This window comes from Eublepharis macularius, chromosome 2 (genome assembly GCF_028583425.1).
Source record: "Eublepharis macularius isolate TG4126 chromosome 2, MPM_Emac_v1.0, whole genome shotgun sequence".
In the NCBI taxonomy this organism is placed as follows: domain Eukaryota; kingdom Metazoa; phylum Chordata; class Lepidosauria; order Squamata; family Eublepharidae; genus Eublepharis; species Eublepharis macularius.
The window spans coordinates 152285072-152299230 of NC_072791.1; the positions used below are offsets into that span (position 1 = coordinate 152285072).

Sequence of the window (14159 nt, forward strand, 5' to 3'; positions counted from 1 at the left end):
TAAATAGTGCAGCAGGGCAATAGCCTCTCCGTAGGTAAGTCATACCCAAATGCCCTGACAACCTTTAGGAACTGAAGTGACAGACTTTCTCTACATGAGATATCTTACAAGAGAATGCTCAAGTGTAAGGAGACGCAATGCTAGCTGGGAAGTGTAGTTTAAAAAGGCAGAGTTCACCTCTCTATAGAGCAGGCAAAGATCTTTGCCTCCCTAAAGGTTCTGTCAATTTCACCTCCCCTTTGGAGAGGGGAAGAGGAAATTAACAAACCTGCATTCTCATGTAAGCATTCTCATGTAGATGCACTTAGATGCATTTAGGTTGAAAAAATTTGTGAACATATACAAGACTGGGCAAGGTAGTAAGAAAGGAATTAGTATATCTTTAATAAAATGCAGAAACATATTGTCAATTTTCCCCAGGAGGGATATTAATTTGCAGTGAAAAGTTTTATCCAAGAGTCTTGCCTTCAATCAGTGCCAAAACAGAGCTTCTAGGCACAATTTTATATCATAAGAAAGGGAGTGCTCCCTGGTATGCTCCAGCAGCTCATAGACAAAGGAATGTGTCTACTATTCTTTGTCTAAACTTGTTTATTTCTGATCTGTTGATTTGGAATACTCTTTGTTTATAAACTGGAGTCTCACCTCCTGGCCCATAGTGCTTGAAATATCTCAGGGAGTGTAAAATGGACAAAACTCGTATTGCCTAAATGGGGTCTAGAGTAGGGCATCTGCAGCCAGACCAGTATACAGCATAGTGCAAGTGCAGCAACAGGGCTGGTTTGCCAGACACTAAAAATATTAACATGCTCCTTTGTTTGGAAACCAAAACCGCTCCTGCTAGTGAGCAACCAGCACATCTAACCATATACCATCACGCAACCAATTTGCTATCAGGTACTCAACACTGCTTGTTTTTGGTATGGCTAGCAGAGCTCTCACACATACAAAAAAAAAGACGCATACAGTCAAGCCCAATTTTGTAAAAACGAGAAAGTTAACTCTGTAGATGGGCTCCATGGTGGCTGAGACAATTTGCAGCGCCATGTGCTGAATGGTAGGAAGATGCATCACAGCATTTAGCAAGGGCAGCAGCTCCTATTAATCAGCAGCAGTCTTCTCTCTGTTCGGAACAGGCTTCTTCAGAAAGTACATTACAGCTTGCATCACTTTGTCAGGGGAGATATTGTATACAGGATGTATAGGCTGCTGTTTTGGAGAAAGGGGAACAAACAGGAATTAGAGTTCAGGAAGCTCAAACCCTCTGCTGCTCTTCCTCCCCAAGTCAACAGCAAGAACAGCCAGATCTGGCAATCAACCTGCGTTACACAGCTGTGTACATAATTCCACGTTAGTGCAGAATCCTGAAGTCTTGCCCAACTGTAACTACAGAGAATACACAGTGTCCAAATGGTTTAAAGCGGATTTTTGCAGACATAAAGGATAGATAATTGCTTTTTACAGTCAGAAGCCATGAATCCTGAATACTGTACTCCATATCAAAAGGGGTGGGGGGGGGTAGTTGTGAATTGCCAGCAACATATGCTGCGGAAACAAGGAATGTGCATAACCCTGCTCAGACAGTAAGTTAAGCTCATACTTTCACAGAAGAACACCATGATATAAACAGAACAAATAAACTAAATAATAAAGATGATGCTGAGGCAAAAGTATCCCCATGCAATGAGTAAGGAGCACAAAGAAATGCAATCTTTACTGGTCAAAGTTAATTCACATCAAGGAAACTAGGCTCAGAATTTGCCTTCCTGAGACATAGAAAGTGCATCTCAACTATGGGTGCTTATCAGAAAAGGTCTGAAAGTGGGTAGGTAATGGAAGCTGGATGCACAGAAAACTTCCATCGAGTCTCTTGTACCTGGAGGATGAGGCTGTTGTACCTTGTCAAAGACTTGTCTTCCACCATAGTATCCATTGCCATTTCCCAGTATCCCTACTGCCTCCCTACCCCAAATATCTGGAGTGGCCATGCTTCCTATTACAGTGATTTTTTTTGTCCTCCCCCCTACCACAAAAAAGTGTTACAGCAGTTGTCTGAAATTCTTTGAAATTAATTAATGTCATGACTTGATTAAATTTGGCCAGTATGTGGCAGCAGATGCTTATACCAAAGAGACTATTTACACCCAATTGCTGACACATTTCACTAGTGAAATATGTTAAAAAGTATAATCAGCCGTTTTCATTTTCTCAAGAAGGCAGGGCTACACAGACACTGGGGCAATCAATTTTTCAGGCCTGTGGCTAGCGCTGAATAGCCATTGTCAGAAAGACAGCTCTGTTCAAGGGCTTTTATGATGCCTGTGGATTCTTGCCCCAGGCTGGACTTCTGTGTCCCCTGCTCCCCCCCATCTCCTCTTAAGCAGCATTGGCACTGCTTGAAAAATATGGACAAGCTGGAGACGGGTGAGGCATTGCAATACCTAAGAAAGATGGCAATGGGACTTCAGACTCACCAATATGGAATGGCCTCACCTCCCATAAGCCATTGTGTTATTTTCTGCCATCACAGTAAATGAAATTAATTTGCCATTGCTACAGCAGACAGAAAATCACTTCTGGAGGCACAACTGCACAGGTTCTACCCTACACATGGTGTAGGTCTGCAATTACTCACCTCCACTTTGAAAACAAAAAAAACTAAAATACAACTACAGGGATTGGAATATAAAGGGGGAGAACTATTTCACTCCCTTTGCACCGTTATCCTGCCAAAACTTTCTATTCTGCCCCTCCCCCTAAGTTGCTTTTACCCCCTCCATCAGGGAAAATTTACCACCAAGATTCATTCCATGGAAAACAAGTTGAGGAAAAGTCATTAGAGCTACACAGAACAGAATATATCATTTTGTCCTTCTTTCACAGTTATGGGAGCTACTCGCCACACACAGCCTTTGTTGAGGCCTCCTATTTCCAAGTGGCTTCCTAAAAGCACCAGTTTGATTTCCTCTTCCTCCATTCAAGTGAATGTCCACAATCACTTCTATGGGAATAAATACAACAAAATGGGTGATGAGAATGCCTGTCAAGTGGCTGCGCCTACACGCAAAGGGAGCACAGCATGCAACACAGCCCAACTCAACGAGGCGCAACTTACCAGGCGGTTCTCTGGCACTCCTAGCACAACTTCATGGAGGAAGTCCCCACTGCCAAAGTGCTGTGCTATTGAAAGGCCGCTCAAGCAATAGCAGGTATGGTAAAAGTCCCGTGACCTAGACGGCAAAAAGATGATCAGTACAGAGATAATCCTGGAACAGAATGCCCCATTCAACAGCCATCATGCACTTTCATTATAGAACTGCCTTCCTCTCTGACTTCCCTTTAAACAGAGTACATCCCTTCCTGCAAATACTGGCTTGCATTCCATCAAACTTCTCTGTGGACCAAGTGCAGCTTCTCTGCCTGTTTACTCTTGCTGCAGGTCAAAATGCCCTCTGAAATGTTGTTCCTGGAGAACATAATGAGGGAGAGCTGGAAGTCTCCGGGGGGGGGGGGGGTCAGCAAAAGTGACCACATCCCTTCCATTAGTAGAAATGATTGGCAGGGTCCAGCTTCCTGGAGGAAAGTGGACCTCAGGGTTGACACCAAGAGTCAAGCTTTTTGTGAAGACAACAATGCCTTTCTCTACTAGAAGTTCTGGAAATCTGCTGTCCATCAGATCAGACAAAACTATATTAGTTTGTGTGTGTGTATAATATGTATAGTTTTGCTCTCACTGTAAAGTAGCTTCATATGTATTCTAAATAACAGCAGAGAGGCCATAGAATTGTACATTGTAATTCAATATACAGAGACGTTTTTTTCCAGGCAAACTCTTAGACCTCATAGCTGTGTAGATAGGTTGTAATCAATGACTAGTGAAATACCTGAAGCCAAAGGAATTTGGTCGGGGTGAGGTTCCCATATTCCTACATAGCTAATCATTCCTCCTCGTGACCAACAGGTAGGATATACGATGCAAACTAAGGAGCTTACAAGCAAATGTGCCTAATTCAGCTATTCTCAGCAGACATTGGGTCAGTCTCTGGTACAGGACTGGAAAGTTTTTTTCTCAGTGTGAAAAACACACAACCTGAGTGAGGCCTTGGTTCCACCTGCCTGCTCCTCCTCTTCCCCGTAGCTCTTCTACCATCATCAAGGCTTTTTCCACATGGGGTGTTTTCAGCAGGTTTTCTGGGTATTCAGCCTGTGAGAGTTGGATCTGCTTTGGGCTTCTATATTTCTGCAACTGAGGGAGTTGAACCAAAGTGGTGCCTGGTTTTTATTTCTACACTGAGAAAAATGCTCCGTTTCTCCTGCGGGCTTTCTAGGGAAGGATGACGTCAGTGGTTTCATCAGTTTCTTTTGTTTGCTTGTAACATGCATTGTAATGTTTGGTTATTAGAGAGGGCATTGTGGTTAACCTCTACCTCACCCTGTTTGTGCTCTAATTTTTTTTAAAAAAAAAATTCTGTTGATCGAGGCATTCTGGAGGACAAGTTTAAAATACTGAGGATTTTTTAAAACTTAAAAAAACCATGTTGCAATGTTGTTTTTTAAAAAACTTAAAATGAGGGGGGGAGCTGGACTAAAAAAATACAGAAAACACAACACACTCCCACACAATTTAACTGTCAAGGTTAGCCTGAACACACAACACATAAGAAACGATGATGACTTTTTTAAAAATGATGAGGCCTGAAAGTGGTGAGAGGGAGAGAAAGGGTATGGGTACATTACACATTGCTGTTGAACCAATCTGGATACAGGGAGATGAAGGGGAGAGTAAAAGGCAGGGCCAGGGCTCACACCAGAGAAAATAATTAATTCCAGCAACACCTGTTTGGTTCAGAGTACAGGAGATCTGGGAGATCTTAAGAGCCTTTGCCCTTCTGCTGTTAAAACATTTTGTAAATGTCACTCCATTCACGGGCATTCCCTGCTGTGTGTGGAACCACCAGAAGGAATTTTCTGATTATGGTGACCATTCCTCAGCAAGAAAGACCACCATAAAGAATCAGCCGATGACTAAAGATACTTACTTGCCAGGTTTGTCCAAGAGGCCCCCTGCAGGACACTGGCAACATAGCAGGATGTACTCCTGCAGTGCTTGCTGGTCAAACATCCAGTGTGTCTTACTGAGGGCAGGTTCGCCTAAGGAGAACAAACCATAGGGAGTGTTGAACTGCCCGCTAGGAAAACAGCTGATGTGACACCAGCACAGCATTCCAATAGGAGCACAGGAAAGGAAGGATTAGATCACATTTAAGCGTCACAGGATCATATTATTGCAATTCCCTCTTCCAAACCTCCCTCACCAGTATAATGTAATGGTGCAAGACTAGGATCTGGGAGACCCGGGGTCAGTCATTCTGTCACACTCTCTCTGCCTAGCCTACCCATTGAGAGAACAGCAGGGCATAAATATATAATCTTGCTCCTCACAATGCAGAACAGCACTGGCCACTCACTGCCCTTGTCCTCAGAACAGCCTTGCTTTCTCAGTGCCAGGCAGTATTCTTGCTCCTTAACCTGGGGAGAAAATGCAAGTTTGGTATAAGGATGGAGAGCAGCCCAAACCAGTGGCAGCTCTCTCCTTGTGAGGCAAGGGAGAGCTGAAATGGAGCAATTCCAGCAGCGATAGCCTGAACAGGAGGACAGAAGCTTCTATTCACATGAACCTTATGAAAATCTGTTCTTTTTTCCTACACTGAGCCTACTGGTTTATCCAAGTTAGTATTCCACTCTGAGGCCCAATTTAATGTGTGTTAATACATGGTAACAATGAGTGTTGTGCTTGTGTGCCAACATTACACCCAAAGGAACCAGTAACCTGATTTAAGAAGAATGCAAACCCACATGGTAATGGGAGGGGGGTAAACATGCTAATCATTTTAAATTGTCAGTGGGCAGATCCAGAGATTTCCAAACATCACAGGGGACCAACAGAGTACCCTGCAATCCACAGAAAGGAAAAGCAGCATTAGGGACAATGTACAGCTTGTCTAACAACTATGCCCAATCCTCTTTTCCACAGTTCTTTTTTTACAGTGGTTATATCCTGCTTTTTCTGTTAGGCAACAGCTCCACAGATCAACTGTGTATTCTGCTAAAAATATAAATCTATCTGTAATCTTCTGTGCCCAGATGCAAAGGGTTGTAAATGGCAGGGAGGAAAGACTAGGCAAGACAGGCAGTCTTAATAATCCCCTAATTTGCTCAAACGTCAAATATTCACAGCAGCAAAGAACAGCATGAAGGTGCTGGTCCCATGCCTGTGCTCGCTTGGCCCCACCTGGTCCTTTGGATCATCAGCTCCACAGAGCCATTGGAAAAGAGGTATCTGTCTTAAGGTATCAACTGCATCTCATTCTCAGCTGTTGTCCATTGGCATTGCCAGGTGGCAGCAGCACTCTTAAGGCACAGCAGCAGCAGAGGAAAGATGGGGAAGGGGAGAGGATTACGAGAGGCAGAGAGCAAAGACAGAAGGTGAGGGAGGGGGGGAATGAAGGAAACAAGGATAGTTGGGGTGAGAAAAAAAGCAAGGCAAGGCAGGAGGTGCACCACAAAGCCTGGATTTTTCACAGATTCCCCACTTGCTATCTTATTTTGAAGCCTACAGTATGTTGATTACATTTTGATTACATTGTAAAATCAAAAAGGTAATACTGATTATTTATAATAAATATTAGTATTTATTTTATTTATTCATACAAGCTCAAAGAATCCTTAAACATAAAAAAGTGAGCCTTATTCCCGACGACTCACCTCTTATCCTGGTGCAGGTGCACTGAGGACCCTGTGGTGCACCTGCGTCAGGCTGAAAGGAGAGTTGTCGGTGGCAGGCCTCTGAAGGGATGCAGAGCCAGCCGGGAGGTGCATTGCAGGGGAGCCCCCCCACCCACGCAGCCTTTTCACTGCCTCCATGGCAGCAGCAGGGCCTTGGACCCACTGCTAGAGCCCGTTGTATTTATTTTTACAACGGGCCCTGTTGCTAGTACACAATATACAGTTAAAAACACTCAACCTGTATCTTGTGACAACACTCTGCTCCAAGCAACGTTGCTTATCTGCCAGATTGGGAAACAAGTTAAGAGTACATTTGAGGAAATGGGGAAGTTGATGATGCTCAGACTAACCTCTGGCATGTAGTGCTCGATGTAGGAGAGGTAGCAAGCCAGCCTGCCAGAATGAGTAGCAGCCATCCACCAGCTTGTTACAACGGCCCTGAAAGCCTCCTTCGAATCGCATCTGACGGCTTGTAACCCAATGCTGGCAGAAGGAGAAAACAACCCTCATTACAATTCAGTCTATGCCTCCTTTGAATGTGTCCACTACAGTTGTAGGTCCCTGGAACATGCCTTAAAGTATGTGGTTTGTTTACCACAACCTAAGACCATACTCAGGCTGAAATGTCTAAAGTTTTTCAGAAATTAAATTTACAAAAACAAGCAAATGGGAATTGGAAAAGAAGAATGGTGATGTCAAAGCTCCATATCAAATTTGGATGTAAAATACTGGCAGTCTGGCACAACAGCCTTATGAAAGTTACCTAAATAAAGAAAGTTATTTAAATACAGAATAAGGGGATTGACTGGTGAATGAGTAAATAAGATTACCTTGCTTCCTGCAGCAGATGAAAACATATTTTCCATTATAAATAAAATAATTAATGCTCAAATCTGCAAGTAAGTTCTCAGCTAGTTAAATATTCTCAAATGATTATGGAGAAAGTCTGGTTATTTTTCATCCATGCTTGTAAATATATGCATTTTTTCCTAAATGTTATTAACGTGTGTGTGTTATGTGCCATCAAGTCACCTCCGACCTATGGCGACCCTATGAATGAAAGACCTTCAAAACATTCTATCATTATCAGACCTATTCAGATCCTACAAACTGGAGGACATGGCTTCTTTTATTGAGTCAAGCCATCTCGTTTTACGTCTCTCTCTTTTCCTACTGCCTTCCACTTTTCCTAGCGTTACTGACTTTTCCAGAGAATCTTGTCTTCTCATGATGCAACTGAAGTACGATAGCCTTCGTTTTGTCATTTTAGCTTCTAGGGAGAATTCAGGCTTGATTTGATCTAGTACCCACTTATTTGTCTTTTTGGCTGTCCATGGTATCTGCAAAACTCTCCTTCAGCACCACATTTCAAATTAATCAATTTTCTTCCTGTCAGTTTTCTTCACAGCCCAACTTTCACATCCATACATAGTAATGGGAAATACCATTGTTTGGATTATCTTGATCTTGGTTCCCAGAAAGACATCTTTATCTTTAAGGATCTTGTCTAGCTCTCTCACAGCTGCTCTACCAAGACTCAATCTTCTTCTGATTTCTTCATTGCAGTTTCTCTTTAGGTTGATGATTGAGTCAAGGAACAGAAAATCTTGAACAATTTCAATTTCCTCATTAGTAAAGAGTCCAGTAGCACCTTTAAGACTAACCAACTTTATTGTAGCATAACCTTTTGAGAGCCACAGCTCTCTTCATCAGATGCAGAGAGCTGTGGCTCTCGAAAGCTTATGCTACAATAGAGTTGGTTAATCTTAAAGGTGCTACTGGACTCTTTACTATTTTGCTACTACAGACTAACACAGCTAACTCCTCTGGATCTAATTTCCAACTTTAAAATGGTGTGACTCCTAAGTAGTCATTATTTTTGTCTTCTTGATGTTCAACAGTTTTAAATTATTTATGAAATACATAAGAAATATGATGGATCAAACCATTGTGCCATTTAGTCCAGCATTCTGTTCCCACAGTGGTCAGACAAATCCCACAGCAGGACGCAGCAGCCAAATTCACCTTGTGCCGCTCCCCCAACTAGCCATCAGAGATATGCTGCCTCCAAACATAGAAGTTCCATTTAGTTGTCAAAGCTATTGATAGACCTGTATCACATGGCAGCGAGTTCCTTGAGTTAATTATGAAATGTATGAAAAAGTACTTTCTCCGCCCCCCACCCCCTAAATCTACAGTTGTGTCTCAGAGTTTTTGTATTTGGGGAGAGGGCAACAGTTTTTTCTTTCCACTTATAGCAGCCCATGCACAAGTCTTCACTATTTTCTGCCAGTAATGTGGTGTCATCTGCATATCTCAAATTGTTAATGTTTCTTCCACCAATTTTCATTCCACCTTCTTCTAGATCTAATCCAGCTTTCCTTATGATATACTCTGCATAGAGGTTGAACAGGTAGGGAGATAATATGCATCCTTGTCTGACACCCTTGCCAATTGGAAACCATTCTGTTTCCCCATCTTCTGTCCTGACAGTAGCCTCTTGTCCAGAGTACAGGTTGCACATCAAAACAATCAGATGTTATGGCACCCCCACTTCTTTTAAGACTCTCCATAGCTTTTCATGATCCACACAGTCAAAAGCTATTAATGCAGAGCACAAAGGTGTCGTCTCATCCTTAAGTGTGCCGATAGAGGGAATATTTTTAAATAGGTGAAGAGTAATGAAGAAAAGCTCTGGATCAAAAGACATCCCCAGTCCTGGTTACTAGAAATCTAGCTGGCTAGTAAAGCAGGCAAAAATGTTGATATTGTGATAGTCACAATTGTCCCCTAGAATTTATAGTTTAGACATTTCAAAAAAGCTAAACAAGGCTGACACAAACCAGTGACAAATGGTTACTTACTAATAAGCTTTTCAGATTCAATACATGTTCCCTTTTCAGAATGACCAATGCTGCCAGTCCACAGAAAGTATATCCACCATGGGCCTCCATGCCAGGGACTCCTCCAATCCCACCTTCCCAGTTCTGACACCTAATCCAAAAACAAAAACATATAGGAAAAGTCAGACTAAACATTCATATCCCCCAAATTGCCATATAAAAATGCATCTCCCATCTACCAGATTCCTATTTCTGGAAGCTTTGCATAGTCAAGTCCAGCAGCCCAAGAGGTCTCCAATTATGTAGGGCCCAGAGACAGAAGATCTTCTTACCTTGCTATCCACTCTGCTGTCCCTTCAAAAAGTGTTGGTGTGATAATGTTGGTAAGAGAAGCTACTGATGCAGCACAATAGGCGCTCCTGTGATGAGACAGGACACTATTTAAATTCTGTAGTTAGTGAAAGGGTATGAACTGACTTACTACTCTTGTGAGAACTGCTTATTGCCTCCGCAACAGTGAACTATACAATGTACATTCTGCAATCCAGCCAGGTTGCAGAGCACAGGCCATATGGATCAGTTAATTTTCACACACTCAGAGTTCAGCTTCAATTTCTAGTTCAAAGACTTGGATCCTATGACAGCGTTCCCTTGTGCATCTCTCCAGTTACTGCAGAGGGTTTTCTCCACTGCAGCACTCACTTCCTCTGCCACTAGCACTTCCATGTGCATAAACCTCCTGAAGAAACACTGAAGTGCTAGCTGAAGAGAAAGTGAGTGCAGCGGAGAAAGAAAGCCCCCGCAGCAGCCCAAAAAAAGCACAATGGGGACAATGCCATAGGATCCAAGCCACTCTATTTTGCAGCTTCTCTCCCAAAAGTAACATTTGTTCAGTGTACTAAACCAGCATGTTGCAAAGAAATGCAAAGCTTTAGTCTAATATTGGAGAAAGAACTGAGAACATGACCCTGGAGGAGACCAGAGTTACACTGGGAGCTGCATTCAGAAGCCGTTCTCCAATGTAACACATCCTGGATTGAAACCTCTTTCAGTCAGCAGGTTGATGTTCCAAATGATTGGTATTCTAGATTTATATTAGTACTAGTAGCTATAAAAAATACTAAAGTAAATTCAGTATGGTTAAGGTTGAAAATCTCCTTTCACATTTTTCCTTGGAAACACAAAAGTCACCAAAAATGTATTTATTGTCAAAGGCTTTCACAGCCGGAGAACAATGGTTGTTGTGGTGTCACTGTGACACTGAGAGATCTCTGTCTTTTGGTGCTACACCTCTGAAGATGCCAGCCACAGCTGCTGGCGAAACGTCAGGAACTACAATGCCAAGACCACGGCAATACAGCCCGGAAAATCCACAACAATGGTATGTGTTGTTTGTCCAAAACCAAAGAATCTCTTCTTTGAACTACGGTCAAGGATTATTCTTTTCTGCCACCTAGAGAGGCAAGTTAGCACATACCTTGCAATGCTGAGAAGCAAATTATGGTTCTGTTTAATCACAGACTTACATGAAAATAAGCATAACAGTAACCATCTTCATAATTTTAAAAGCCAGAAGCTCCCCTCAAGATGAGCTACACAATGTCAAAACAATAATGAACATTAGCAGACCACTCACTGATGCTGCTAGAATCTCGTAACACACTAAAACTCCTGTTTTGCCTTGTGCTGAAAAATATTTGAATGTTTCCAACATACCGGACATCTACTTCCCCTCCTATATGCATGATGAAGGAGCCATCAAGCTGCTTCAAGGAATACAGATACTCCAGAAGCTTCTCCCTGAAAATCAAAATCAAGAAGACTACTAAGCACAGCAATGAGTACTTAGGAGAAAAAATCAAACTGAACTCAGAGGCCAGAACTTTAACATCTAGCCAGAATCACATGGATTTTTTGGGTAACATGTCACTTTCTGACCATTCCCAGCGTTAGGAACTTGTACTTCTAATCTCTTCCTTTAAATCCCAATAGAGCAGTCCGTATCTTTTTAGGGTTGTGTCAGGAGGGTAACCAAATGGACACTGTATGTTAAAATTTTGGTTTCTAAGGAGAATTCAAGCTTGATGTGACCTAGAACCCACTCATTTGTCTTTTTGGCCATCCATGGTATCCACAAAACTTTCCTCCAGCACCACATTTCAAATGAATCAATTTTCTTCCTGTCAGCTTTCTTCAATGTACAACTTTCACATCCATTCATAGTAATAGGGAATACTATAGTTGAGATTATTTTGATCTTGGTCTCCAGAGAGACATCCTTATCTTTAGGGATCTTTTCTAGTTCCCTCACAGCTGCTCTTCCAAGTCTCAGTCTTCTTCCGATTTCTTGATTCCAGTCTCCCTTTTAGGTGATGATTGAGCCAAAGAATAGAAAATCTTGAACCATTTCAATTTCCTCATTGTCAACTTTAAAATTGCGTAATTCCTCAGTAGTCATTACTTTTGTCTTCTTGATGTTCAGCTGTAATCCTGCTTTGGCACTTCCTCCTTTAACCTTCGTCAGTAGTTGCTTCAAGTCTTCACTATTTGCTGCCAGTAACATCGTGTCATCTGCATATCTCAAATTGTTAATGTTCCTTCCAACAATTTTCACTCCATCTTCTTCTAAATCTAATCCAGCTATCCTTATGATATGCTCTGTATAGAGGTTGAACAGTTAGGGAGAAAATATGCATCCGTGTCTGACACCTTTGCCAACCGGAAACCATTCTGTTTCCCTATATTCTGTTCTAACAGTAGCCTCTTGTCCAGAGTGCAGGTTGCGCATGAAAACAATCAGATGTGGCATGCCATCTATAGCTTGTCCTGATCTAATTAGAATTTAGAGGCATCATATACAACATGAAGCTACTCCTTGTTTTTCTGCCACTCATGGATCTTATTTTTTTATTTTAATTTGTTTTTTAATTTCTATCCCAGCTTATATCCCCAGACTCAAGATGGCACATGTGAGGAGATAAGTACTGCCCCACTAGCCATATGGTGACAATGCACAATTCCAAGAGGCAGTTCTGATGGCTTGTTGTCTAGAGCACTGTGGTACTTTCACTAGTCCTGAACAGCAAGGGAGACAATACTCCAAGATGTAGCAGCATGAACAGAGGTGGCAGTTTTGTTTACCAGAAATACTTTTGTTCTCTTTGCTTTGATGTAGGAGCTATCCCTGATGAAACAACATATTTTACTCTCCAATTAGTTTTATCTTCGGTGAGGGGGCTGACAAACCATGTTCTAACCCATTTGCACAGGCACTGCATTCTTTTGGAGTCAAAGTCTCCATTGTGAGAGGCTCCACCACCTGGTATCATATTAATCCTCACAATTATCTACCCAGAGTGGAGAATTACCTGTCCCTGGCCCCAATTTCCCATACAATTTTCTGTACAATTACACTCTAGAAATTTCTCCTAGTCTCTATGGTAAATATCTCTGGGGCATGCACCTAGAGTGACATCCAGAAATGTCCCAAACTCCACCCTCCCAACGCACTGTCCCACAAATTTCTCAGCATTTTCCAAGACAGTACTGGGAACCCTAAATCAGACTGGAGATTCAACTAATCCCTCCAGGAAGCATTCATAGAATCATAGAGCTGGAAAGGTCTTACAGACCATCTAGTCCAACCCCCTGCCCAATGCAGGAACAGCCTAAAGCACCCCTAACAAATATTCATCCAGCCATTCCTCAAAGATTGCCAATGAGGGGAAAACTCACCACAGCTGATTCTACTGTTGAATTACTCTTAACATGAAACTTTCCTAATATCCAGCTGGTACCTTCCCTCCTGTACTTTAAACCCATTATTGTGAGTCCTATCCTCTGTTGCCAACAAGCACAGCTCCCTTCCCTCCCCTAAGTGACAGTCTTTTAAATACTTGAAAAGAGCAATCATGTTCCCCCCCCCTCCTCAATCTCCTCTCCTCCATACTCAATATTCCCAAATTCCTCAGTCTTTCCTTATAGGGCTTGGTCTCCAGGCCCCTGATCACCCTGGTTGCTCTCCTCTGCACCCATTCCAATTTGCCCTTATCCTTTTTGAAGTGAGGCCTGCAAAACTGCACACAATACTCCAGGTGGAGCCTGACCAACGCAGTATATCATGCGACAATGACATATGATTTGAACGTTATGCCTTTGTTGATATACCTCAAGAGCGCACTGCCTTTTTTGCTGCTTCATCACATGGATTGCTCATATTTAGCTTCCCATCCACTCATACTCCAAGATCTTGTTCACACACACTGATATCCAGAAGTGTATCCTCCACCCAGTATACAAGCTTTGTATTTTTGTTACCCAGGTGCAGAACCTGGCACGTCGTTGTTAGATCGTATCTTATTCAATCCTGCCCACAGTGTGTACAGATCTCATTGAATTCTCTTTCTACTTTCAAGAGTGTTTGCTACTCCTCCCAGTTTGGTGTCTTCTCCAAATTTAATGAGTAATCTCTTTATACTCTCGTCCATTAGGAAACTGCAATGATTTCTGTTGCAGGAGGATGTGGTCTGA

General features: G+C 42.3%; 1 protein-coding gene across 1 annotated transcript in view; it reads right to left on the reverse strand.

Annotated features, from left to right (window-relative positions):
• Positions 1-360: 360 nt before the first annotated feature.
• FNTB (farnesyltransferase, CAAX box, beta) overlaps positions 361-14159 on the reverse strand; it is a 31327-nt gene continuing 17528 nt past the window's right edge. Inside the window, exons 6-12 of the mRNA XM_054970857.1 lie at positions 11346-11429; positions 9962-10048; positions 9651-9780; positions 7137-7269; positions 5040-5151; positions 3116-3230; positions 361-1209 (exon numbers count right to left, since the gene is read on the reverse strand). Coding sequence (XP_054826832.1) covers positions 1102-1209; positions 3116-3230; positions 5040-5151; positions 7137-7269; positions 9651-9780; positions 9962-10048; positions 11346-11429 — 769 coding nt within the window. The 3' untranslated portion in view covers positions 361-1101. The remainder of the gene's footprint in view (positions 1210-3115; positions 3231-5039; positions 5152-7136; positions 7270-9650; positions 9781-9961; positions 10049-11345; positions 11430-14159) is intronic.